The sequence below is a fragment of the Sardina pilchardus genome, chromosome 2 (assembly GCF_963854185.1).
Source record: "Sardina pilchardus chromosome 2, fSarPil1.1, whole genome shotgun sequence".
Taxonomy (NCBI): domain Eukaryota; kingdom Metazoa; phylum Chordata; class Actinopteri; order Clupeiformes; family Clupeidae; genus Sardina; species Sardina pilchardus.
In genome coordinates, this window is record NC_084995.1 from 5,335,561 (window position 1) to 5,359,848 (window position 24,288).

General features: G+C 41.2%; 2 protein-coding genes across 5 annotated transcripts in view; one reads left to right on the forward strand and one right to left on the reverse strand.

The window, feature by feature from the left end:
* The window catches only part of atg9b (autophagy related 9B), an 839,198-nt gene that overhangs the window by 21,689 nt on the left and 793,221 nt on the right, over nucleotides 1-24,288 (forward strand). The gene's annotated exons all lie outside the window — the stretch shown is intronic.
* The window catches only part of asph (aspartate beta-hydroxylase), a 31,301-nt gene continuing 18,813 nt past the window's right edge, over nucleotides 11,801-24,288 (reverse strand). For 3 of the 4 annotated variants that reach the window (XM_062517158.1, XM_062517141.1, XM_062517168.1), the window contains 6 exons: nucleotides 23,294-24,148; nucleotides 23,102-23,170; nucleotides 21,439-21,471; nucleotides 18,498-18,536; nucleotides 18,234-18,275; nucleotides 11,801-14,183 (listed from right to left, as the gene is read on the reverse strand). In XM_062517158.1, coding sequence (XP_062373142.1) covers nucleotides 14,176-14,183; nucleotides 18,234-18,275; nucleotides 18,498-18,536; nucleotides 21,439-21,471; nucleotides 23,102-23,170; nucleotides 23,294-24,148 — 1,046 coding nt within the window. In that variant the 3' untranslated portion in view covers nucleotides 11,801-14,175. The remainder of the gene's footprint in view (nucleotides 14,184-18,233; nucleotides 18,276-18,497; nucleotides 18,537-21,438; nucleotides 21,472-23,101; nucleotides 23,171-23,293; nucleotides 24,149-24,288) is intronic. The other variant, XM_062517150.1, reaches the window with a different exon arrangement.

Here is a 24,288-nt window from a genome sequence, read left to right on the forward strand (position 1 = left end):
TGCATGTGTGCGCTTGCTTTTGTGTATGTGTGCTTTTCTGTCTGTGAGTTTTCGCTTGTGAGTGTGTGTGGTGGGGGTAATGGGATGTGTGTGTGTGTCTGCTTGCCTGCATTTGTGTGTGTGTTTTCTGTGTCTGTGTGTTTGTATACGTGCGTGTACATGTTTATGTGTGTGTGCATGCAGATGCGTGTATGCGTGCGTATGCCTGCCTGTCTACTGTGTGCGTATGTGTGTGTCTGTGTGTGTGTGTGTACATGCATGTGTGTGAGTTTGTGTATACGTGTATGTATGTATGTACGTGTGTGTGTGTGTGTGTGTGTGTGTGTGTGTGTGTGTGTGTGCCTGCATGTGTGTGCATGTATCTTTATATGTGTGTGCATGCGTGTGCATAATGTACAGTCACTAAATGTTTGCACATAATTGCCAAAAGTATTGGGTCACCTGCCTTGACACCCATATGAACTTCAGTCACATCCTGTTCTTAATCCATAGGGTTTAATATGACATCAGTCCACTCTTTGTAGCTATAACAGCCTCAACTCTTCTAGGAAGGCTTTCCACAAGGTTTAGGAGTGTGTTTATGGGGATTTTTAACCATTCTTCCAGAAGGTCACACACTGATGTTGGATGAGGGGACTGGCTCTCAGTCTGCACTCTAATTCATCTCAAAGGTGTTCTGTCGGGTTGAGGTCAAGACTCTGTGCAAGCCAGTCAAGTTCATCCACACCAAAATATTATCCATGTCATTATGGACGTTGCTTTGTGCAATTAGGACAATTTCATGCTTCCAACTTTGTGGGAACAGTTTGAGGATGGCCACTTCCTATTCCAACATGACTGTGTACCAGAGCACCAAGCAAGGTCCATACAGACATGGATGACAGAGTTTGGTGTGGAAGAACTTGACTGGCCTGCACAGAGTCCTGACCTCACTGCTAAACCTTGTGGAAAGCCTTCCTAGAAGCTGTTATAGCTGCAAAGGGTGGACCAATGTCATATTAAGCCCTATTCAGAACAGGATGTGACTGAAGTTCATATGGGGGCCAAGGCAGGTGACCCAATACTTTTGGTAATATAGTGTAAATTAATTTATTGCAAGGTCCCACATGAACCAAATTACACAAAACAAGCATATATTCAGAAGGTGTCATAATGATACACAATTTTGTGCAGTTTTGACCATGTCAGCCAGAGATGCCTGCGATTACAACACATGTCTGCAATTATATTTTTAACTAGGTGGCGCTATACATGAAATTAGTGTTATTGATTGGGTTGACATGGCCCCTTAAGAGCAACATACCAAAAAGGTGGTCCTCCTAGGCCCTATGGTTCTCAGGATATTCTCAGGAAGCTGTGTCCGGCCACCTACAATCCAATCCAATCCAATCCACTTTATTTATATAGCACAATTTAAGCAAACACAGGGTTTCCAAAGTGCTGTACAACACAATAATAATGACAACAGTAGAATAAATAAATAACATAAAATAATAAAATAAGAAATATAAAAATAAAACAAGTAAAATCAAATCAGATAAATAAGTAATTAAATAAGGACCACTGCCCACACAACACATTTACATACATCACATCAATAAACACGCTACCAAGCTAGTGAAAAAAGGTGGGTTTTTAGTAGTGATTTAAAAAAGAGACAGTGAAGGGGCTTGTCTGATGTGGAGTGGCAATACATTCCACAGTTTTGGAGCTGCAACAGCAAAAGCTCATTCTCCTCCGAGCTTTAGCCTAGTTTTAGGCACAGTCAAGAGCAGCTGGTCAGCTGACCTGAGAGAGCGGCTGGGAATGTAGGGGTGTAGCAGCTCGGAGAGGTATGGTGGGGCCAGGCCATTCAAGGCTTTAAATGCAAAGAAAATCATTTTAAAATGAATCCTTAAATGAATAGGCAGCCAATGAAGTGAGGCTAAAATAGGTGTTATATGCTCATACTTTCTAGTGTTAGTTAGGAGACGAGCAGCAGCATTTTGGACAAGTTGCAGACGGGCAATGGAGGACCCACTAACCCCCATATAAAGTGCATTGCAGTAATCCAGCCGAGTGGTCACAAAGGTGTGGATTACTGTTTCAAAGTCCTGTCTCTGAAGGACTGGTTTAATTTTTGCCAGCTGTCTTAATTGAAAAAAGCTGGACTTCACCACAGCACACATCTGGGTGTCAAATTTAAGGTCAGTGTCCACCTTTACCCCCAGATTTGTAATGATTGGCCTGTGATACTGTGCTAGGTAGCCCAGATCAACCAGGGGTGTCACAGAAGTGCCACTAAAGGCCATGACTTCTGTCTTCTTTTCATTAAAATTTAAAAAGTTAAGGGACATCCAGGTCTTAATGTCATGTAAACACTGCAATGGCTTTACACTGTAGGAGTCTGCCTTTTTAAGAGGGACATAGATCTGACTGTCATCTGCATAGCAATGAAAAGATAAATAACTTTTCGCCGTTAATCTAGCTAGCTTACTGGAAAAAGCACCATGCCAATCTCTAGCTATGGTGAAGGGTATGTGATGATGTGGGCTATTTTAATTCCAAAGGCCAAGGGAACTTTATCAGGATGCATAATATCCTGGATCCATGAAGTAGCTGGCCTTAAAAAATAAATATCTGCCTGCCCCTATGTTAACCCTATGTGTTAAATTCCCATAGGGTTACATAGGGGTTCAAATACTTCCTTCCCCCTAGCATTTAGGAAGAACTTTTTTTTATTTATTTACGAAACATTCTTCAATCACAAAAAAAATTGGTGTACTTAGTGGTTTTATTTGTACTCATATTTTGAATTAAGACATTAAGATCAATTGTCAAATGATGATTTTATATTCCTCTTTTTAGGCAACTTTAGCATGGTATCAAATACATTTTCTCCCCACTGTATATTGGTACTGTCTGAATACTGGATAGGGCTACAATATGGAGTCTTAGGCCCTGTTTACACGACAACGCTGGGTGTTTTTGTCTTTACCGCTTTCACACCTTTAACGACACTGGTAAAAAAAAAAATTGCGTTTACACACAGAGGTGAAAATGCAAAGTTGCCCAGAAGAAGCACGCCAGTGGGTGTTACCGACTGTAGCTATGCAAATGCCTTTCCTCGTCAATGAGCGTGCTCAAAACCCAAACAGCAATGTAGGCTCATGTCAATCACACTCTACATCGTGGATGTTTGCACAACCATTGAGAGCTAATGCACAGTTGGCCTATTGCTTTTCAGTTTCGGTCTTGTAATGTAATTGTATATGGCCCCCTAGAATAATATCTAATGTCTATCAGACGAACTGGCCCACCGGTATTTCGCATGCACAATTAATAGGCTATAGCTATGGACATTCGCCTTACATTATTTACTGAAATGTAAAGGAGGCCAGCGTGCCAGTAGCTATTGTGGTATCAGACAATACAAATTATTTAGGGTATTTTATTTACTTAGGCTGCGCAAAGCACAGGGCAGTCTGTGGGGCAGTCTTGTTTTTCGAGGCATTTGTGAGACGTTTCGTTTGGAGTGGCTATCAAAACATTTTCGGTTTGGTTTGGGATTTAATTTAGGCCTACTTTTAGACTTTTACTTTTAGACTGTCTGATTATATCGCTAAACGTTGGAACTGATGAACACTGAAATCTGGGGGGTATTTGATGGTTTACTATTAAGTTTCATGTCGCTGAAAGTGTCACCCGCTGTTTGTGAGAGAATTCCGTGAACATGCTCTGTGCTGAATTAAATGTTATTTGCATCACGGCCAAGTAGGCTAGCCTAGTTGCTGTGTGCATATTAGACTATGTAACTCCTGCTCAAACAAAATGTGTGCGTGTAGTTCTGCATTAAGTTGATTACAGTAGGTATTCATTAACTCTTCTAGCAGGGGGAGGTGGTGGATTTACATGTAGCCTAGACTATTTGGCGCAGGTTATTTACCTCCGCCAAGGAGGTATATGTTTTCATCGGGGACCGGCGTTTGTTTGTTTGTCTGTCTGTTTGTTAGCAAGATAACTCAAAAAGTAATGGATGGATTTCGATGAGATTTTCAGGGAAGGTCAGACATGGCCCAAGGAAGACGATTAAATTTAGGGACTGATCCGTAATTCTTTCGGGATTCCAGAGGCATTTATGTATTTAGCTTAATGGTGTAATGGCATGGTATGGCCACGTGGTGGCGATCTGAATAGTTTCGGTTCAAATATATGACAACCTAGGAAGAACAATGCAGGCGGAGGTAGCTGCGCTCTCTGAGTGCTTTTCTAGTTGTTAACTCATTGGCTGCCAGCCATTTTCAGTGCAGAGCGCTCCATACTGCCAGACGTTTTACAGCATTTTGACTGTTTTTCCAAGATCCACCGAACAGTGAGCTTTATGACTATGTAAACACTGAAGGTACCAAATGAAAGTGTAGACTCTCTTCTTTCACCAGGAGAAAACGGTTTGTTTCTATCGTTTTCCGTTCTTTAGTAATCGTCAGTAGGACATGGGTTAGTTTTGCTAAAAACACCTGTTTTTGACCAAAAAATGGAGAAAACGATCTTTTTGTGAAAATCAACTTTTTAACGTTAGCGTTTCAGTAGTATGTCAACCACGATTGCACTGTTATCTCGTCAGTCTCGTCAAGGTTGCTAGGGACTCTGATGGTCGCTATAGACTCTGAACAAGACGGTAGACTTAGCAAGCTAGCACCAAAGCCATCGATATCTCAAAGTTGCGACAGCCGTTGACTTCCATGTTAAAGCCAGATTAGAGCGGTCACGTGGTTAATGGGTAGCCTCAGTAGTTCCCTTGGTCCCTGGTTTACTACGGGATTGACAGCAGCGATCGCATTAATATTTACGGTAAATACTCAATGAAAATTACTATAAACTGCATTTCCACATACATTATATTACTCAATGAAAATGCATTATTATGCACACGACCATAAGTCATGTAGAAAAGTCTTATTATAACACCTGAGATATTCATTCATTCTCAATGAGAATAGTTCCTTTCAACGACCATGACATACCGGATGTGCCGCCATTGTTTGTACACGGGAGTCAATGGTAGTGTCGCAACTTTGAGATATCGATGGCTTTGGCTATCACTAGCAAAGTTGTTGTTAGTCTAGCAATGTCCAATGTAAATGGATCATACCGTTCACATGTTTTCCATCCTTAGTAATCCGAAGTAGGCATATTTATTCCCTGCACCGCGTGGAAACTAGATCCACTGTGGTCGATCTTCAGTGTGTTAGCTTGTTGTATGTCTCTACATGTGCACTCTGCAGGCAGATACTAATCATCCAAATGGCACTGCTGCCATGTAGCGGTTCGGATCGCTCGTACAGTCTGTTTACAAGCCTGAAACTCTGCCAGATCGTTCCCAAGCCCACCCATGAGCCCTCCCCATTGAAAAATGCAATTGACGTCTATAGACGTCAATGGCAGTCAACGTACGTGTCTAAATTGACGTTTAAAGACGTCAATGGCAGTTAATGAGTTAATGCGTTGCCGCTGGTCGTCAAAATCATGTAGAATTGCTACGTTTTTTTCCAGCATTGTCAACAAATGCAGCAGTGCAGCACACACACGGCTCCGTGATGCGGCATTGTTGTTGTTCTGCCAAGGCTCTAGTCAGGTGAGGTCAAGCGAGGGGGTTGGACTAGAGGTTCGAGGTGGGGCTATGTCATCATAAAAACGCCAGATGTGCCTTTACACAGTAAAATGAAAACGGGGTTTTCAAAAACTCCCACCTTGGAGGCAGTTTTCAAAAACCATCGTTTTCAGCCTCCGAAACTGCAGCGTCGTGTAAACGCAAGGCCTAATTGATGAAAAAAACCAGTAAAAAAAAAAAAAAAATGTTGTCGTCTTAGCGGGGCCTTATAATAAAAGAACATTCTGAGGAAACTCAAAAACATTAACAGTCTCACAAATACTGGAAATGAGTGGCCACTACAACTCAACACTCTCATATGAACCTGCCAAACACCCGCACTTAGCATTTGCAAGAGCCTGATAATGCTGGAGCCACCTAAAAGATTATAAACTGTGAATCCTCAGTCCTTGGGGCCAGTAGAGTACAATAGAGTAAGCCAGAGGGCTGTAAAGTGTTGTACTGCATCCTGCTGCCTCCTTTATCTCCCCCCACCATTGACTAATGACCTTCCCCTCCCCCTTCTCCTATCCTCTCTACTCCCATCCCCCTTTCCGCCCTCTCACGCCATCTCTGTCCCCATCCCCCACTCTAGTTGTGCAGGGAGGTGGGGTCCAGCAGCCCACACGCTGCCTGAAAGACGTCCATCACAGGTCTTCAGATTAGCTGCATCACTGCTTGGGACAAAAGAGCACCCCCACCACACACACAAACACACAGACAACACCACTCAGGCCCCCTCCATTCCATCTCTACCACTTTATCCATGGATAAGGCCGAGTGGTATCATTGAAATGGGTGTTGTTTAGGTGCTGTATGTTCTCACTGCAGAAGACATGGAGACTCTTGCAGCCTAATCCCAAAATATGCTTACGCCTGCATCATCTTCTCAAAAGGAACATTTCAATCAACCTTCTTCTTTCTGTTTGACATAATCCAGACAATTTGATCTTTTTAAGATCATCTTCCACCTTCCTTCCCCTTCCTACCATCTTGTGCAATGATACTTCCAGATTGCATTGACTGAAAATAATTCACTAGTTCAGCTTTGAATGTGTTGACAACCAGCATTTTTGCATATCTTTTGGCTGTATACTCCACTCCATTCTACACTGAGGCAGTTATGGGCTACGATTACAGGCTACTGTAACTTGAAGAATTTGTAAAAAAAAAAAAAAAAAATGCAATGATTTCAGTAATAACCAGGGATACTCTGTACATGTGGCTAATTGACTACTCAACTGAATGTCAACCCCTCACAAGTCTGTAGGCTATCAGTGACCTCTGCTGGATAATGCTGGAATTTGCAGCCGTGCCTAAAGCTCAATTCCAGGACAAAGTTAGAACAACATGTCCTCATGCAACACCGGTAGAAATATGACACACTTATGTCCTTGAATCAATGCAAAAGGCCCATTTTACCCTTTGGCTACCTGAATTTGGAAATTATGGTAAAAACCCAGCTGTTTGAATAACAGCTGTTATTTAAAGAGACCCTATGCAACTTTCTGCAGGAGACGATCGCTCCTTGTTTACATCTGGAAGTCTGAGACGAAGAACCACGCTTGCAATTTATATATTTAAATATAGCCTATACATGTATAAATATACACGCTAAAGCTGTCGGGGAAGCTTTGCAGAGAAAATGCAAGCATAAAACGAGCGAAAACGAAAAACGAAACCGAAACCAGAGATGAAATCGCCAATCCTGCATAGTTCCTCTTTAAGGAGTCATTTCTTGCTGTTTGAGGGAAACCCACTTACAGTACCCTCCAGAATTATTGGCACCCCCTGCTAACGTTGACTAAAGACCGATCTATTGTTGATTTATTGTAATATCACAATGAAAAAAAAGGAAAAATCCAATTTTGAGAAAAAAGCAAATCTCATAGAGATACATATTTTTCAACACATTGCTCACAATTATTGGCACCCCTGACAAATCTTATATACAAAACCTAACTGAAGCATTTTCCTATCTAATTCCAATTTAGTGAAGTTAATCAGAGTGTCTGTGAACTTTCAGAAGTAATTAATGACTTTATTTTTCACTACGGTATGAAAATAAAGTCACAGAGGCTAAATCCGCTCAATGGTGTTTTTTGCCCCCAACGGCACCTTCCAGGCAGCACAGCCTAAAAGGCACTACCTTTACCCTATTCCTAACCCTAACCCCCTCAACCCTCATCCTACCCCTAAACTGAGGGGAGTAGTGCCTTGAAGGCAGCGCTGCCTAGAAGGCACCATTGAGGGCAAATAATACCAAAGACCGCTAAATCCTCTCGTCATTTTTTCAACATTGGAAAGACAAGACAATACACTACATTTAAATAAAAAGACATTTGACATTTGTAAGTCAGAGAATGTAGCCTAGAAATCTAGACGCTCCTAGCGGCATTTTCTTCTAACATACCCCTCAGTATTCCATTTATATACTATTTGCTACTTGCATTTACTCGCAAAACACAACAGAATGTCTGCCCAATACCATATAGATAGGCTATCATTTAAATTATGGTGGCCTATAGGCCTAATTAATAACAAAATCGTTGTTTGCGTCTTTTTTTGACCGACGTTTGATGAATAGCCTACTGTAGTAGTTGATTGGAAGTGGAGGGGACATATTTCGAAGGTGTTTTCAACTAATTCGGTTTTAAGACAAAATAAAGATATACTTTGCGGTGGCAAGCGCTTCCTTAATGACGTTGCGTGCCGAGACAAGGAAGCTCTCACACGTGCTACATTTGCATTCAGTTGGTCTGCCACACCTACTCCAGCTATGTAACAGAAATAATCATGATTCCCCATCCAAAAAAGTACAACTTTACCTCGTTGTTAGTCTATATCAAAAGCGGATGTTCACTTTGTGCTCAAGACGCTATTTTTCGCGTCTTTTTCATTCCAACCGTGAGTTATTTGGGGGAGAAACGAGAACGCGCACACATCCCGAATAACATACACCTGGCTTGACATAGACGCTCCTATTCATCCTGGATTGGCGTTAGTGAAACGAGTTTAGCAAGGATGACTAGACAACGCTATGTCAAACCTGGCTTTATCCGTTATCTTGGATGTCTTAATTCTGCTTTTGTGAAATAGCCTACCCCTCTGGATCGCTAAATACGAAAGTCGCTATCAGAGTTGAGTGGTAGGCTATTACGAAACTCACTCACGGATGAATTTATCAAACTACTAGGCTTTCAGCTCAGATCTGTGCGCGTTCTCGTGGTGGGAGCGTACCTGTTCCCCGGGTCCTATGTTCCCCACTTTGTATGGGACCGGGGAACATAGGACCCTTTGGGTGCATGAAACTTGGTGCGCATGTAGCCCCACAAGCATAGCATGGTACCATTGTTTTTCGTTTTGATCCGTCGCCAACTCAACTGGACCCCCGTAAGGAGGGTAGAATGAAGAATATATCGTAAATAAATATTTTCCTTGAAACACAGGGGGCATAGTGACTTCTATGTTAAATTCTTATAGAAGCAGGAAGATTTTTCATATGTTTTTATTTTTAAAGGCCAGTTATTTCATGGAGTTTTCCTTTGCCTTTGGAATCAAAATAGCCCCACATCACCACATACCCTTCACCATACCTAGAGATTGGCATGGTGTTTTTTCCAGTTAGCCTAGGCCTATTAGCCTGTTTGATTTGCATTAAGCTCAATGAGTTATGTGGTGATGTGGGGCTATTTTGATTCCAAAGGCAAAGGGAAACTTTAACTGGCCTTTAAAAATAAAAACATATGTAAAAACTTCCTGCTTCTATGGGAATTTAACATACTTATGCCCCTGTGTTTTAAGGAAAACATTTATTTATTTATGATACATTCTCCATTCAAAAAGAAAATTGATGTCCTTAAAGGTTGGATTTGTGTTAAGGCATTAAAGAGGAACTATGCAGGACTGGCGATTTCATCTCTGGTTTCGGTTTCGTTTTTCGTTTTCGCTCGTTTTATGCTTGCATTTTCTCTGCAGAGCTTCCCCGACAGCTTTAGCGTGTATATTTATACATGTATAGGCTATATTTAAATATATAAATTGCAAGCGTGGTTCTTTGTCTCAGACTTCCAGATGTAAACAAGGAGCGATCGTCTCCTGCAGAAAGTTGCATAGGGTCTCTTTAAGATACATTTTTAAAAGGGTATTTCATATTCCTCTTTTTAGTCAACTTTAGCATGGGATCAAATACTTATTTTCCCCACTGTATACATGTGTGTGTGTGTGTGTGTGTGTGTGTGTGTGTCTGCATGTGTGTTCATGTATCTTTATGTGTTTATGCGTGCGTGTGCATAGTGTACAGTCGCTAAATGTACACATATTCATTTATTGTATGGTCCCTAAATTACACAAAACTTGGCATACATTCAGAGGGTGTCGTAATTTTCCGTGCAGTTTTGAACCTGTCAACCAAAGATACCTGCAATTACAATGCCTCATTTTTGCTTTTTCATTTTTAACTAGGTGGCTCTATACATGAAATGAGTGGTTATGGGATGGGTTGATATGGTCCTTTAAGACCAACATACAAAAAAAGGTGGTCCAACATGTCCAACAAGTTTCGTGCACCCCGGTCCCGGGAATCCTTGACAGACAATTGCGCATGCAAAAAAAAAAAAAAAAAATCTGACTAAACCTGTGCTGTAGGGCGGTCATAATAATTTTACCAACAAAAATTAAAAACCAACAAAAATAGCACAAACAATGCACAGTTAAAGTATCAGCCTAATTGAATTTAATTTCCCCTTGGGGATCAATAAAGCATCTATCTATCTATCTATCTATCTATCTAATACTCACTTACTCTGCCTCACAACAGGAGAGTCTTTCACCGGCCACTCACAAAACATTTTACAATCAAAGAGGGATGCAGTGGGTGAGACTGGTAAAGTTCAGTTTCTCACAGCGGGGAACATAGAACCCTTTTTCAAAAAAAGGGTTCTATGTTCCCCGGGAGACCTGGGGAACATAGGACCCTTTTTCAGAAAAAGGGTCCTATGATCCCCTGTATGTATTGCAACCGGGGAACATAGGACCCTTTTTCTGAAAAAGGGTCCTATGTTCCCCGAGCAGGGAACATAGGACCCGGGGAACATAGGGATGACCCCCCTCGGGGTTGGGGTGACTTTGACCAATCGGGAAACGTGGAGATGCATAAGACCGCCTCGGTTACTTCCGCATTTATGAGCGGTAGCAAAATCTAGGGTGGTCTTTTTTAGTGTCTAACCTATAACATCAAAAAATCGATGGTCATCAGATATTGTATGCTATGCATGTCCATAAAAGTGATAGCCTACATCTGCATGCGCAACATAGTTAAAGCGCCTTCGAGTTTCAAAATGTTTGAAGAGGAGGAGCTGCTCCAGTAGATGCTATGACAGATTCTCACACGTGAGATGACTTTGTTTTTCAAGATAATTGATTGGTCACTAGTCAGTAGGATTAGTCAGAGGGCGGTGATTTTTCACGATTTGAGCTATAACTAAGCACATAACCTGCTCCCGACCAGGTTTGGTTGCGAGCATAAGATACCATGGTGATATAGCGACGCTAAAACAAATCCACTTTCGTATGACAGCATAGCCTGGCTTTGAGCGCAACATACCTTGCTAACCCACTAATCGAGATTCGTAGTACACCCCACAGGCTAGCTTCAGAGAATAAATTCCCATGGCAACTTATGTAGCATCTCTTTTGTGAAACCGAGTCAAGGGTAAATTCATCCAGGATAACCAAAAAATCCTGGCTTAATCCCTTATCTAGGTTTTGGGAAATACCCCTCGGGTCAATGAACCCAAGCAAACATCCAGATCAAAACAAATATGGCTTGCTGAACACAAAATCACGCTTCGGACATTGCCATCTCAGTCCCCAACTCCATAGAGGAGAATGCACAAGTGTGGACCTAGAAATCTGGGCGATCTGGGATTTTATAAAGACGAATGGTCTTAAATCCCTTGCTTTGTATTCTCCAACTTTATGGGATGTTATAGGAGAATATTATAATCTGTCTCTATGGCAAAAGGAGGCTTAAGAAGGCATTACAAGCAGGGGTGCCAATGTGAGCAACGTGTTTTTGTTGAAAATATGAGCTGAGAGCACCTTTGTATGTATCCAAAACTATAGTTTTCTGAAAACAATACTTACAGTTAGTAACTCACATGACAAAAATAACAGTTGTCCCAAAACTTTATTGCAGTACTCAAACAGAAATGTACAGTTGTGACAAAAATGAAAATTCACAATAACTTAAAATTGGTCAGCCTATACAGCAGGATTCTTTGTAAACCTCTGACACAGGGAAATGGGGAGCTTATTGAGTAAAACTCCTGTTCAAATATGCAATAAAGAATTGTCCTTATGAGACTGTGTTATTGCTAGTTTTGTAATGTGTTTCCCTTGTAGAATTATCCATTCTAAGCTGCTAAACACCACCTTTTCACATATGGCTTTGAAAAATTAACACTCATCATTCTTTACAATTATATGGAAAATCTTCACCCCAAAAGTTTAAAAATCTAAAACAGACCCATCTTTGTCTTGTGTAAAATTAAAACACCACATTAAAAATTCACAGACTTCCAAAAGTGTTGAGTAGAAAAGATTCTATTGTGATAGAAAAACAGAAAATTCCTAAAAATTGTTTCATCATCTTGTCTTCTGTTATGAATCCGCTGTGTAATTCCTCGGAAGAGATTTTGCAATGCAGTAGTTCCTTAAGTCTATCACACAGACAACATTTATTCTGGCAGGCCCCATACAAACACAATGTACACAAAATGCTAAACACAAGGGGGAGAGCACAGCTGAAACCACAGCAAAAATACTTCAGGAGCCAGCATAGATTACACTTGTTGAGCTTCCTTCTAGACAGACTTTTGAGGTCAAAATAGTATTAGGTCTCTCGAAGTAGCCCAATGTGAATTTAAAACACACCTGAAGTTGAAAACTTCAAACGCATTAGATCACAATAAGTGTAGTTACACTTCCAGAGAGATTTTAGAGCCTCTGAGCTCAGTCACATTCCCTTCTAAATCTTGACAGCATTTCTTTTAGTTGGTCTAGGATTACATTTTTCTTTTAGAAAGGCAAACATGCAGTATCAAAACTAACAGACACAAGACAAACAATTAATCTTCTGTTGCACACAGAGGGTGTTTACGACACAATGGGGTGAAATGGTCTATAATCAGCACATTCATGGTGTCAACTCAAGGTCTTACTGTAGGATAATTTATACATGATGAGTCACTCCTGAATGCACACCTAGTTAGGTCATCTTCAACATATGCCATTGACCATGCAAAGACATCTCACATGGATTACTTCTTTCCCGCACTCAGTCACACAAAGCTTGTATCAAACCACACAGCTGGGCCCAGATGGTGGCTGAAAATCATAGAAGCTTTTAAAAGTTTCACCATACAAGAGGTACTGGTGAAGAGTCTCAATCACATCCTCACCTTTAGTCAGAGCAGTGGTATATTCAACAGGTCATGAGAGAAATTGGTAAATTGAGTCAGAACAGATGAAAAGAGGTAAAATACAGATAATGGGCCCTTTGATTGCCAATACAATAGCTTGACAAGACCATGAGCACATTTAACTAGATATAGCTGTGTTAAGTTCCCCAGTCTGTACAGCAAACTTACAGTATTGAAAAAGGCGTAAGGAGGATCTAGTGGGTGATGAAAAAGTGAGACTCAAATTGGAGAGAAATTGGAGAGAGGGTGTCTCATATGCACGCACACACACAGACGCGCAAACACACACAGACGTGCGTGCGCGCGCACACACACACACACACACACACACCTCAGAAATGATTGTTCAGCAAAAGATTTTGCTCACACTTGCACACAAACCTTCACATACACCCTCATACACAGAAAGCCTGAAGAAATATCCAAGTTAACCTGCCAGCATAAACATACCTTTGATATGCATCAACATGAAGTGTAGACTCAGATACTGGTAATACAAAAACATCACTGCTGAAGATCAGTGCAGCTTTGCATAGTAGCTTCACATTAAATGGACAAACCTTGGTTTTAACATTCCAAAGTGAGACACTGTTCAGTTTAAGATTTTTAACCACTGAACTACGTTTGGGTGATAATGTGAAGAACGGAAATAGCAAAGCAACATGTACCTCTGCCGTATACACAGGAAAGAAAACAAAAGCTAAAAAAAAAAACAACCGCTCATCAAAAATATTAAAGAGAGTCCATGGGGAATGTTGGTTCTTGGGAAAAGATGTTAGGAGGTTCTACAGCAAAATTAACTCAACCAAAAGATGACTAATAATAAAACAAAATAAACAAAAAACAAACAAAAAGAACTTTGCTCAGAACTGTGAGCTATCAAATAAACAAATACCACCCCTTAAAACAGTATTGAAATTATGTATCAAAGATTTAACAGCACTAGTTTCCTCTTGTTTTTTTTTTTTTTTTTGATGGTGGGAATGGGCAGCTGCTCAGGTTCAGTGGAATGTGATGTGGACAGGTCCTCATGCCTTCTGACCCTCAGCAGGCACTCAAGTTTTACGTTTCTACAAACAAATGAAAACATCCGTTTAAAACATTTTCATGTTGGTCAGTCATCATTTCTAATACCATCAATGAATGCTTATATGAAGTGAGTGAGTAAGGCACTCAACAAGTTTTTTTTTTTAGTATATATTTTTGGGCTTTTTGCCTTTATTACTCACAGCAGAGAGAGACAGGAAGTAAGCGGGAGAGAGAGATTGGGTGGGATCGGGAAATGACCGCAGGTCGGACCCGAACCCGGGTCCCCGTGGGCACTAGGACCCGTATAGAGAATGGGAATATGACGTGGTGGACGTGGGCGAGGATTGCGCCGCGTGGCGTCTGGGATATAAGTGAGGCCTCTTGTACGCTACTGCCAATTGCTGCCAATGCTGTATGATTGTAAACATTGTAAACATTGCTAACTCACTGTTTCTAACACCTGTTTTTCACACATCATGGGACGAACATGTTGTGTTGTTGGATGCAACGTCAGTGCCCACAATCGTCAGGGCAAAAAAAATAAAAAATCAACAACGGAGTGTCTTTATTGCTTTCAGTATCTCGCGTCCACTCTCCAGACAGTCATGTCATACGGATCCATGTTACCGATCAAAGATATCTTTTTCATATAACGTTTCCTCGCGTCCAGCAGGAGCTTGTCCCTGTACGGTCCATTACTACTACTACTAGCATAGTAGCCTAAATGTTTACATCTAGTGTTATTGTTATGGCTTGCCGATAGTGTTCGAAATAGGGCTCGGGATCGTGACGTGAAAACTTCGCAGGCAGCCATATTGGCAGCCTCACTCCTTAGTTTACTATGGATTACTATGGATTTACTCCCGCCTGTTAGTGTGTTCCTGTTTCTTAGTTTTTGCCTTCTTGGTCGCATGTTGCCGTGTAGTGGGGTGTAACAGCGCAACCCACGATCGCAAGAGGAAAAGAATCGCTAATACTATACATTTTCTGCTTCTTGTCTTCTGCATCTGAATGAATGGATTATTACGTTTGGTGCGCTACCAACATGGCGGCAATATTCCTAGAATGCAACGTGTGTGCCCGAGCACTATACCATAGGTGTGTTGTTTATAATTCGCACCACGACCTCACATAATGGAGGAAACCGCCCTTTTTGTCCCAGAATGCGCCGCTTGCGCCGCTGACGTCGGTTCCCATTTTCTATATGGAATGAGCTCTGTAGCCTGTTGCACCACAGTGCCCCCCCAACAAGCATGACTTTTAAACTCTTGGGACTCAAATTATCACACATGTAGTGGCTTACATTTAGCTAGCTTAGCTCTGGTAACAACCCATCCCAATTCAGAGCAAGGAAGGCCGAAAACCGAAGCAGACAGAAGAAAAGGACCACTTATCTTCTATATTTGCATACTCGAAACCAAAGAAGGAACAAGCTTTTTTTGGGCATACGCTAACTGTATTAAAAAATTATTAAATGCAGTTAACCAACATTACTCACCATCAATGCACAACACCGTTGACTTCAATCAAATAAGATTCTTCCATCAGTGTGGCAGTGCATTGACAGATTTTTCACACACTTAGATTTGATATTTTTACCTCCACCAAGGAGGTTATGTTTTCATCGGGGTTTGTTTGTATGTTTGTCTGTCTGTCTGTTTGTATGTTAGCAAGATAACTCAAAAGGTGATGGATGGATTTCGATACAATTTTCAGGGAAGGTCTGAAATGACCCAAGGAAGAAACGATAACATTTTGGGAGTGATCCGTATCACCGTCTGGTTTCAGGAAGCGGTTAAGTGTTTTTCGCTTAGCGGTGTAATGGCCACGTGGTGGCGATCTGAATAGTTTAGGTTCAAATGTATGATGACAACCGAGGAAGAAGCCATAATAACCTCACGACAGGAGTCTAGAGGCACAGATAACGTGTTGGAGAAGTTCTTTGGTGTGGACAGTGAAAACGGGTGACCTGTGGAGCAAGCGAAAGCTAATAAGCCGGCACGGCAACTAGCAAAAGGAACAATACGGGCAGAGGTCTGCGCCCTTTGAGTGCTTTTCTAGTTATGATATATCTTACAGGTATGAATAAACAGCCTATAAATAAATATTTTTCTGTACATCTGATGGGCAACTTAGTTTGTTAATCTAGACAAATGCCTTTCACTATTCAGTGAAAATTAAATTGGAAGTGCTACACAGGATCATGTCTTGCTTCTCTGGTTGAAGAATGCGTATTATGTTTGACAAGACATCTGTCTGCTTCTGCTTCCTTGCTCTGAATTGGGATGGGCTGTTACCAGAGCTAAGCTAGCTAAATGTTAGCTACTACATGTGTGATAATTTGACCAAGTTATATTCTACAAATATAATGTCAGTCCTAGACTATGGTGATTGTGTGGAAGGGACTGTATGCATATACACAATGCCATCACGCAACACAGTTTACCACAATTCTCCAAGTCGTATTACTGGTGATGGTTTAGGAACAGAAGCGGAAAGACCCTACTAGGCAAGTTACCTTTCTATCTTACTTTTAAGTAGGGATGCACCGATCCGACTTTTTTAGTCTCGATACCGATACCGATACCGATGCCTGGGCTCTGTGTATCGGTCGATATCCGATACCGATCCGATATCATTGTTAATTAATAAACTGTATACCGCACCATGTGGAAAAGACTAAAAGCTTCAGGCTTGACTTTTTCCCTAACTAAACATTACTTTCCTAAGAAAAAATCTGACAAAATAACACTTAGATATAAAGGTAATGTATTATTATCATAAATCATAATTATCATCAATGATTATATTACTAGTATTAAAAATAAACAGTTGTACACCAGCAGCAACTTGGAACAGAATTCAAATTCAAGTTCACAGTTATTACTAAATAATAAATCTAACTAGCTGACATGAAACTCAACGAATGCATAATTTTCTCCCATCAAAACAATTTTGCAGACAAAAATCCCATATTAGTGACATACATTGAAACACCCCTGCCAAAATGGTGTCACCCGCGAAACCCCTCTATTTACTCATAGTGGTACGGTTCCTCAGTTTCCCCACGATAAACAAATTAGTTCACACAGAGTTTGAATGGTGGTAAACGGTACTTGAAGTTGTACGTTTTATCTAATAAATGAGAAGTTTTTAACAGACAATTTGAACATGTGCATGTCTTGATACCAAGAACAGTTTATACAGATGAAAATGACAATGGGTTTAGTTTGAGTAGCCTATTTTGTGTTGACTGTTAGGCCTACACATTGCCTAAATGCAACAAAACGCATGAAGATCGTAATTAACCTATGACAAATGGTGGTTAGTATTGATATTCTTTTGATCCTATGACATAAATTTGGCATCTGTATTTATCCCATCTGTGAATTTAAACGCTCAGAGCACACAGTGAGGTGAGGCACACTAACCCGCAGCAGTGAGCTGTCTGCTACGGCGGCACTAAATGGCTAGTTGCGGGTCATGGCTCAGCCTCTTTTTGAAACAAAATTAAATTCGGATCGGCCCATGGATCTGCTCATTTTTTCCGATCCCGGATCCAGCTATTTTGTTCATATCGGGGCCGATATCCGATCCAAATATCTGATCGGTGCATCCCTACTTTTAAGGAATGACACATTTTGTATTTATTATACAGAGTTCTTGCTTTGACTGATACTGACCTTTTTTCTTCTTTTCTTACTTCATTTTATTTGTCTTGTATATATTATACATGTTGGTTATTTTATGGTATTTGTTGTATGAAAACTCCTTGGTCTCAAAGAGTTCAATGCTCAGTCAATCTTCCCTGAACTTATCCACTGTGGTAATGCTTATCAAACGCCTGAAAGCTGTGGTAATATAAACTTTGGCAACAGGCCAAAGAACAGTTTTAGGGAAAGCTAAGCACATGCAGTGTGAAATACTCAACTGAAATGAGCTTCATTTACTGATTTCCAAGCATACATGTTTGACCATGACCATGACATGATGCATGACCATCAAAATTAGAAAGCCATGGCAAATAACAATTGATCCCACACAGTACAGATCAAACTTTCGATGCAATGATCAAATTAGTAATGCTGTACCTGAGGGCTCATCTTGAAGCTGTTCCTCTGGCTGAAACTCTTCTATGGAAGGAACACAATTTTAAAAATCCACTACTGTTTTACAACTTAGACAGTCAACTCCTTACCAAATTTGAAAAAAAGGAAATGTCATTGGCAGTTCAGAACATTTATCAGTTTAGTGTTAAATAATTGTAAAACATCTATTTTTGATCGAGACCTGCGCAGTTCCTATAACACCTTTCATCCAGCACTTCAGATTTCTGTGACTGCTCATATACTCACCAATTACTTCTTCTTGGGGCTCATCTGCCATCTCCTCCTCTACAATATCAAACAATCAGTCATATCAACTAGATTCAGAAATAAATCGGATATTGCTGACAATATTCACCTTTACAAACCATGCACAATGAAATGCTCAATATATTTAACAGAGCAGGAATAGGAAAATGATGGCCCTGGCCTTGACAGTGTTTTTAACCAAATCTGAAATGGATCCTTATCATAGTGTGCTATGGTCCACACTCCACAGATAGCGGGCACGTCCTATATAAAACTGCAGTGGGCTCGCGCTTTCTTCACACGGAGGCGAGGAAGGGAGACAGAATGCTCACTAGGAGTGGTAAACAGATGATCTTTTCACATTCAAAGGCAAACCTATGGTTGGAAACTAAATCAGACATCAAAATTAAGATTTCAACTTAAGTCGCCACCACACACAAAGATAAAGTATGCTACAGAGTTGCCAGAGCTGACCTGTCCAGAGCATTATAGCTGGCCTCAAAGTAAAGAAACAATAGACCCTCTTTTTTTGGTGCCCTTAGCAAGTTGCTTTGTAGTGCCCCCTCACCAATCTGAGTTTTAAAATGGTCAGAAGTGGGAACAGCATAACCTCGCAAATCGCAACCTCCTGTAGTGTTGTCTTTGTTGGCCTAATGATTTCTTTTTAAAAGTTTAATATTCTAAAAAGGAGATACACAATGACAAGTCGGCTGGAGTAAGTAAAGTTAAATCCGCTACATGGTGGAGATTGAGAGAACCTAAAAAGTATCATCCTTGCGCGTAACATGGTGCATTTTGACATTGTAAACGTTATCGAGGTAGAGTGAAATGCAGTTTGCCGCAGAGACACTATTTATTGGCTAAATTTCGGTGCCCCCTCTGTCCTTTGGTGCCCTATGCACAGTGCGTGATGTGCGTATTGGGAGAGGCAGCACTGGCGATAATTACCAATTTCAAAGGATAAAGATATAGTTTATTATATAAATTGTCACGTTTGTTTAATACACAATAGACACACTGTAGCCTGGATATTATTGTGTTCTCGGAAATTGTAGCTTCAATTCGCCTCTATCCCAGTCATAGAAGTGCACGGACACATCTGGTCAGCTGACAGCGACAATATGCGTGGCCCTATCGCTATCATCAAAGTTGCTAATCCCTGTGTTAGAGACACACTGATCCCGTAGGGTGAAGAGTTTTGATGGGTGAACATAACACACACATAAAACAAAAATTGATCCTCGTCTCCTCACAAACCATTAATCAATTAAACACTGGCATCAGCAGACACTCAAAGCCCAGATACTGTTATGGGCACTGAAAACATTCACACAACACAAAACAAACTGGTTCATCCTGGGTGCAGGCATTTGCCAAAATAAGAAAATTGGCCGTAGTAGCCTACATATTTAGGTTCTGAGTGATCCCTGCCATTACAAGCACTAGTGCACTGTACACAATGCTTTGAAAAGTATTTACAAGTATTGTTTTTATGCTAAAAAAGACATACCCAAATAGTGAACGTGTTCGGTGGGCTTGTTCAGCTATCAGCTAGTCACATTACTCCAAAGCAATATTAGGAAAGGATAAACGTTAACATCAGGGGCGTTTGTAGACTTTAAGGACAACCTAGGCTTAGCCCCTGGGATGTGTGTCGGTGCGCGCGTGAAGCGCGCGCCGAAATTTTTTTAAGGGGACATTAAGGGGTGCGCGAAATGAAGAAAGCAATGGAGGATCTACAGTAGCCTATTATGTTATAGTCCTACATTGTATTTTTCACAAGGAACACAAGATAGCCTACTTATAGGAAGAGCACTGAGAGAAAAATTAGGCTTATCTGACTATAGCTGTTAGGCCTACAACTACCCATAAGCTTACACTATCCAGAGACACACTACAGTGTACTACCAGTGGATGACAAGGAGTCTGAGTAGATATAGCCTGTTGTAGGTCTAAATCAAAACATACAATTTTCCTTTTCGAAGTTTAAGCAGAGAACGTTTAAGCCTAGCCTACACTCATCTGCTCCTCTCAGAATGTGTGTAGACAAACACATACAGTAGGCTAGTCCTACCAACGATTCATATCAAGCATCTGCCATGGCTATATGACAAACAGGGGTCTGAATACAACTTCTGATAGGAAAAATAAATTATTTTGAAGTGGGGGAAATGGGGAGGTATGAAAAAATGCAGAAATTTGATGTGATTTCAAAAAGGATTTCTCGTTATTACCGCTAATTATACAGATACATTCTATACGCCATTGGAATCAGTAGGATCTCCTGTTTATTTTGATATGCAATTTGTCATAGGGCAGTAACGAAATCATGAGATATTTCACAGAGAAGAATGGGTATGACGCAGAACTGCATGTGACATTATTTTTTGTATGTTACTGTAATTTTCAACGCTAAGTATCTCAAGAACTGTTTATCATAGAAACTAGTGGCTAGTGCCACTGGAAAGGCCAGGTTACGTAGTTTCATATGATATACCTGTTATTTCTGTGCGAAAATATCTCGCAGCAATATGACCGAAAAGAATGGGTGCGGCCGCGGCCACATGGTGCGTCTCTCGGAGAAGGCGGGTCGGCCGGCGACCCGATGGTAATAATCTTCTCGCGGCCCGGTACCCATAGTATATATAGATTGAGAAACACTGGGCTAACCCATGTAGAAACGTGTAGCTAGTGTTGTATTGTGATGCCTATCGATAGCTTGCTTAGCCTACTACTAGTGGTGCTTAACATTTAGCACCAGGCAAATGGTTGATTTTGAAACTGGCTGATAGATTCAAGCATTCAAAAAAATTACCCCGGGCTCGGCTCAAATTACCCCGGGCTGAAGCCCCGGTAAAATCGGCTGGTGACGCCACTGGTTAACATTAATTCAGGTTTTCAGAAGTTAACATCAACTTCAGACATTAACAGTGTTACTTACCCTCTGCCTCTCCTTCAGACAGGACCTCCTCTTCTGGTGGGAAGACAAAATGAGATGAATTAGCATCCAACTATTCTATGCAACTAAATAATAAAGAGAGATTCGAGGCACTCAAAAAGGATACATATATATTTTTTCAAATGCATCCTTAGAGTGTCTTGGATCTCTCTCTATTTTTAACTAAATCTGGAATCACTGCACCAAAGAGCACCAAAAAGGATTTACACCCTCTATACACCGACTATTCTATTATACTATCGGCATATCTGTATCCACAATTCTACTAACAGCTTAAAACTTGACTCAGTGACTAAACAGGAAGAAGTTGCTGTAAATACATCATTACTGACATGTCTCTCTTCTACATTTGCAGCGTTACACCACAAACAACCACTCCAATACGGACAACTAACTTTAACAACTAGCTTACAACCCCACATTAGTCATAGTCATAGGTAAAATTGCTACAGTGTGTTGTGTCTGTTGACTAGCAACAAGATGCTCACTAATTGAACCAGCGAGGGCCAAAATGCTCACTAGCCTTATGATCTGACCAGTTCAAATAGCAGGGCACAAACATGTTTGTTTACAAGTTGAGCGCAGGAGAGCCAAAGTGTTCACTAGTTACAGTAGTTCAGGGGTATTAAAGCTTTTTCTTTCTATGAGGGATAATTTGACAAAATGAAAGTGGGCAAGAGCAACTAGTGTTTAACTACAGTATATTAATACAATGTATTGACATGCCTGAACCCTATGGGTCTTTTTGTCTTTATTAGTGAAACTAGTTTAGAGGTAGATGATTAAGCACAAATACTCTTATTCAGAAAATTAAGCAACACTACTAACCTCTTCATATGGAGAAACAATTCTCCATATTTATGAAGCTTGCTCACTGCTGTGTTTATTAAGCCAATATGTTGAACAATGTGACCGCCAAGACAATGAAACGTAGGACGTTTGAACTGTGCTGGGATGTTTTCAGGTCAACAGGTGAGAAAACATGGCAGAGGGTGGTGAAAACTGCATCCCCGGTTCCTCACTCCTCTCCATTACATTGAGGCCATCCATGTCAAGCAATGCTTGTGCAAGGTAAGCAGCAGCATCATCAAAGGCTGTTCCCACTCCAACCACAAACTGTTCACCCCACTACCCTACAGGAGACGTTACAGGTCTCTCCGCACCTGAATGAGCAGGTGGAAAGGAAGCTTCCTCCCTGCAGCCGTCACCCTACTGAACTCTAACTCTGAGTTGTTGAGGGTCATCGGGATGCAATCACACTGCATATATCTAGATCACTCTTACTACTCCTATGTTACTGCTGCTACACTGTGACAATGAAGTTGAATCTAATCTACTCTAATAAATCTTGTGTCTGTGCTTTAAACAGCAAGATAGCCAAGAGATTCTGTGGATATTTTGGACCTGAAATGTTTCATGCCTGACTAGTTAAACTACAAGGGCTTAACCTAGGGTGACTAGTTTGAGTAGTGACAAGTGACAATTTTGGCTCTCACTTGTTCAACTACTGCAACTAATTGTAGTTGCTATAAAGAGAACTGTTGTCTATCAACTAAACACTAAAAAGGCTTCCCATAGCACTTACAACATACTGTGTATGTGTGTGTGTGTACCCATGCATGTGAGTGAATATTAATATGCTAACCCGCTTCCTCTGTAAGTTCAGAATCCGGCACAAAAGCCTCCTCTTGAGCTAGATCTTCTGCTGTGTCCTCTGAAAAGAACAGAGATTGTCATTTGGAAGACAATCCTCCTTATTCTTAAGAAAATGTTCTGTGTTATGCATCAATATGCTACAGTGGGTATTTACATTTCAAAACAAATTAATTGAACAAACCTGCTTGATCAGCCTCTGCGTCTTCTTCAGAAACCTCTTCACCAACAGACTCTTCACCAGTGGGCATTTCTTTGTCATCTCCTGTAGGTGCTTCTTCAACTGGTTCTGCTAGTTCGACAGCTTCTTCAATTGGTTCAGCTAGTTCAACAGCTTCATCTGTTACTGCCTCCTCCTCTACTGGAACGGCCTCCTCCTCTGCTGGTGCAACTTCTGCTTCTACGGACGTGGCCTCCTCTTCCACAGGTGCCACCTCCTCCTCTACCAGGGCAGCCTCCTCCTCTTCAGGCGCGACCTCCTCCTCTGCAGGCGCGACCTCCTCCACAAGAGCCACCTCCTCCTCTACTAGGGCAGCCTCCTCCTCTACAGGTGTGGCCTCCTCCTCTGGAGAAACTTCCTCCTCTACTGGAGCAGCATCCTCCTCAGGAGCAACCTCCTCTACCAAGGCAGCTCCCTCTTCAACCACAGCATCCTCAGTGGGTGCATCCTCATGTGGTTCTTCAACAGCTTTGTCAGTGGATTCTGCCTCTTCAACTGTTTCTTCCACTGGCTCCTCAACAGCATCAGCCTCTTCAACTGGAGCGGACTCTTCAGCTGCCTCCTCTGCCACTACCTCAGGAGCGGCTTCTACTTCCAAATCCACTTCAGCTGCCTCCACGGCCTCTGCTTCAGGCTCCTCTGTCAGCTCTGGTTCTTCTTCCAAGACTACAGGTTCTTCCTCTGGAACCTCCACCTCCTCTTCAATAATCTCTTGCTCCTCTTCTAGAACCTCAGGCTCCTCTTCTGCTTCTGGTAACTGCACATCCACTTGTTCAGGTTCCACCACCTCTGGCTCAGACTCCTCTACAGGCTCTGGTTCTACAATTAGTCATTAAAGCATTGCAGTACAGTAAGTCACACTATTGCATACAATTTTAATGTGCAAACATTTGGAACCACAACTTAAGGAACTTAAAGATCTGCAACTATTCTTCATTCGCTGCATGAAATTGTACAAC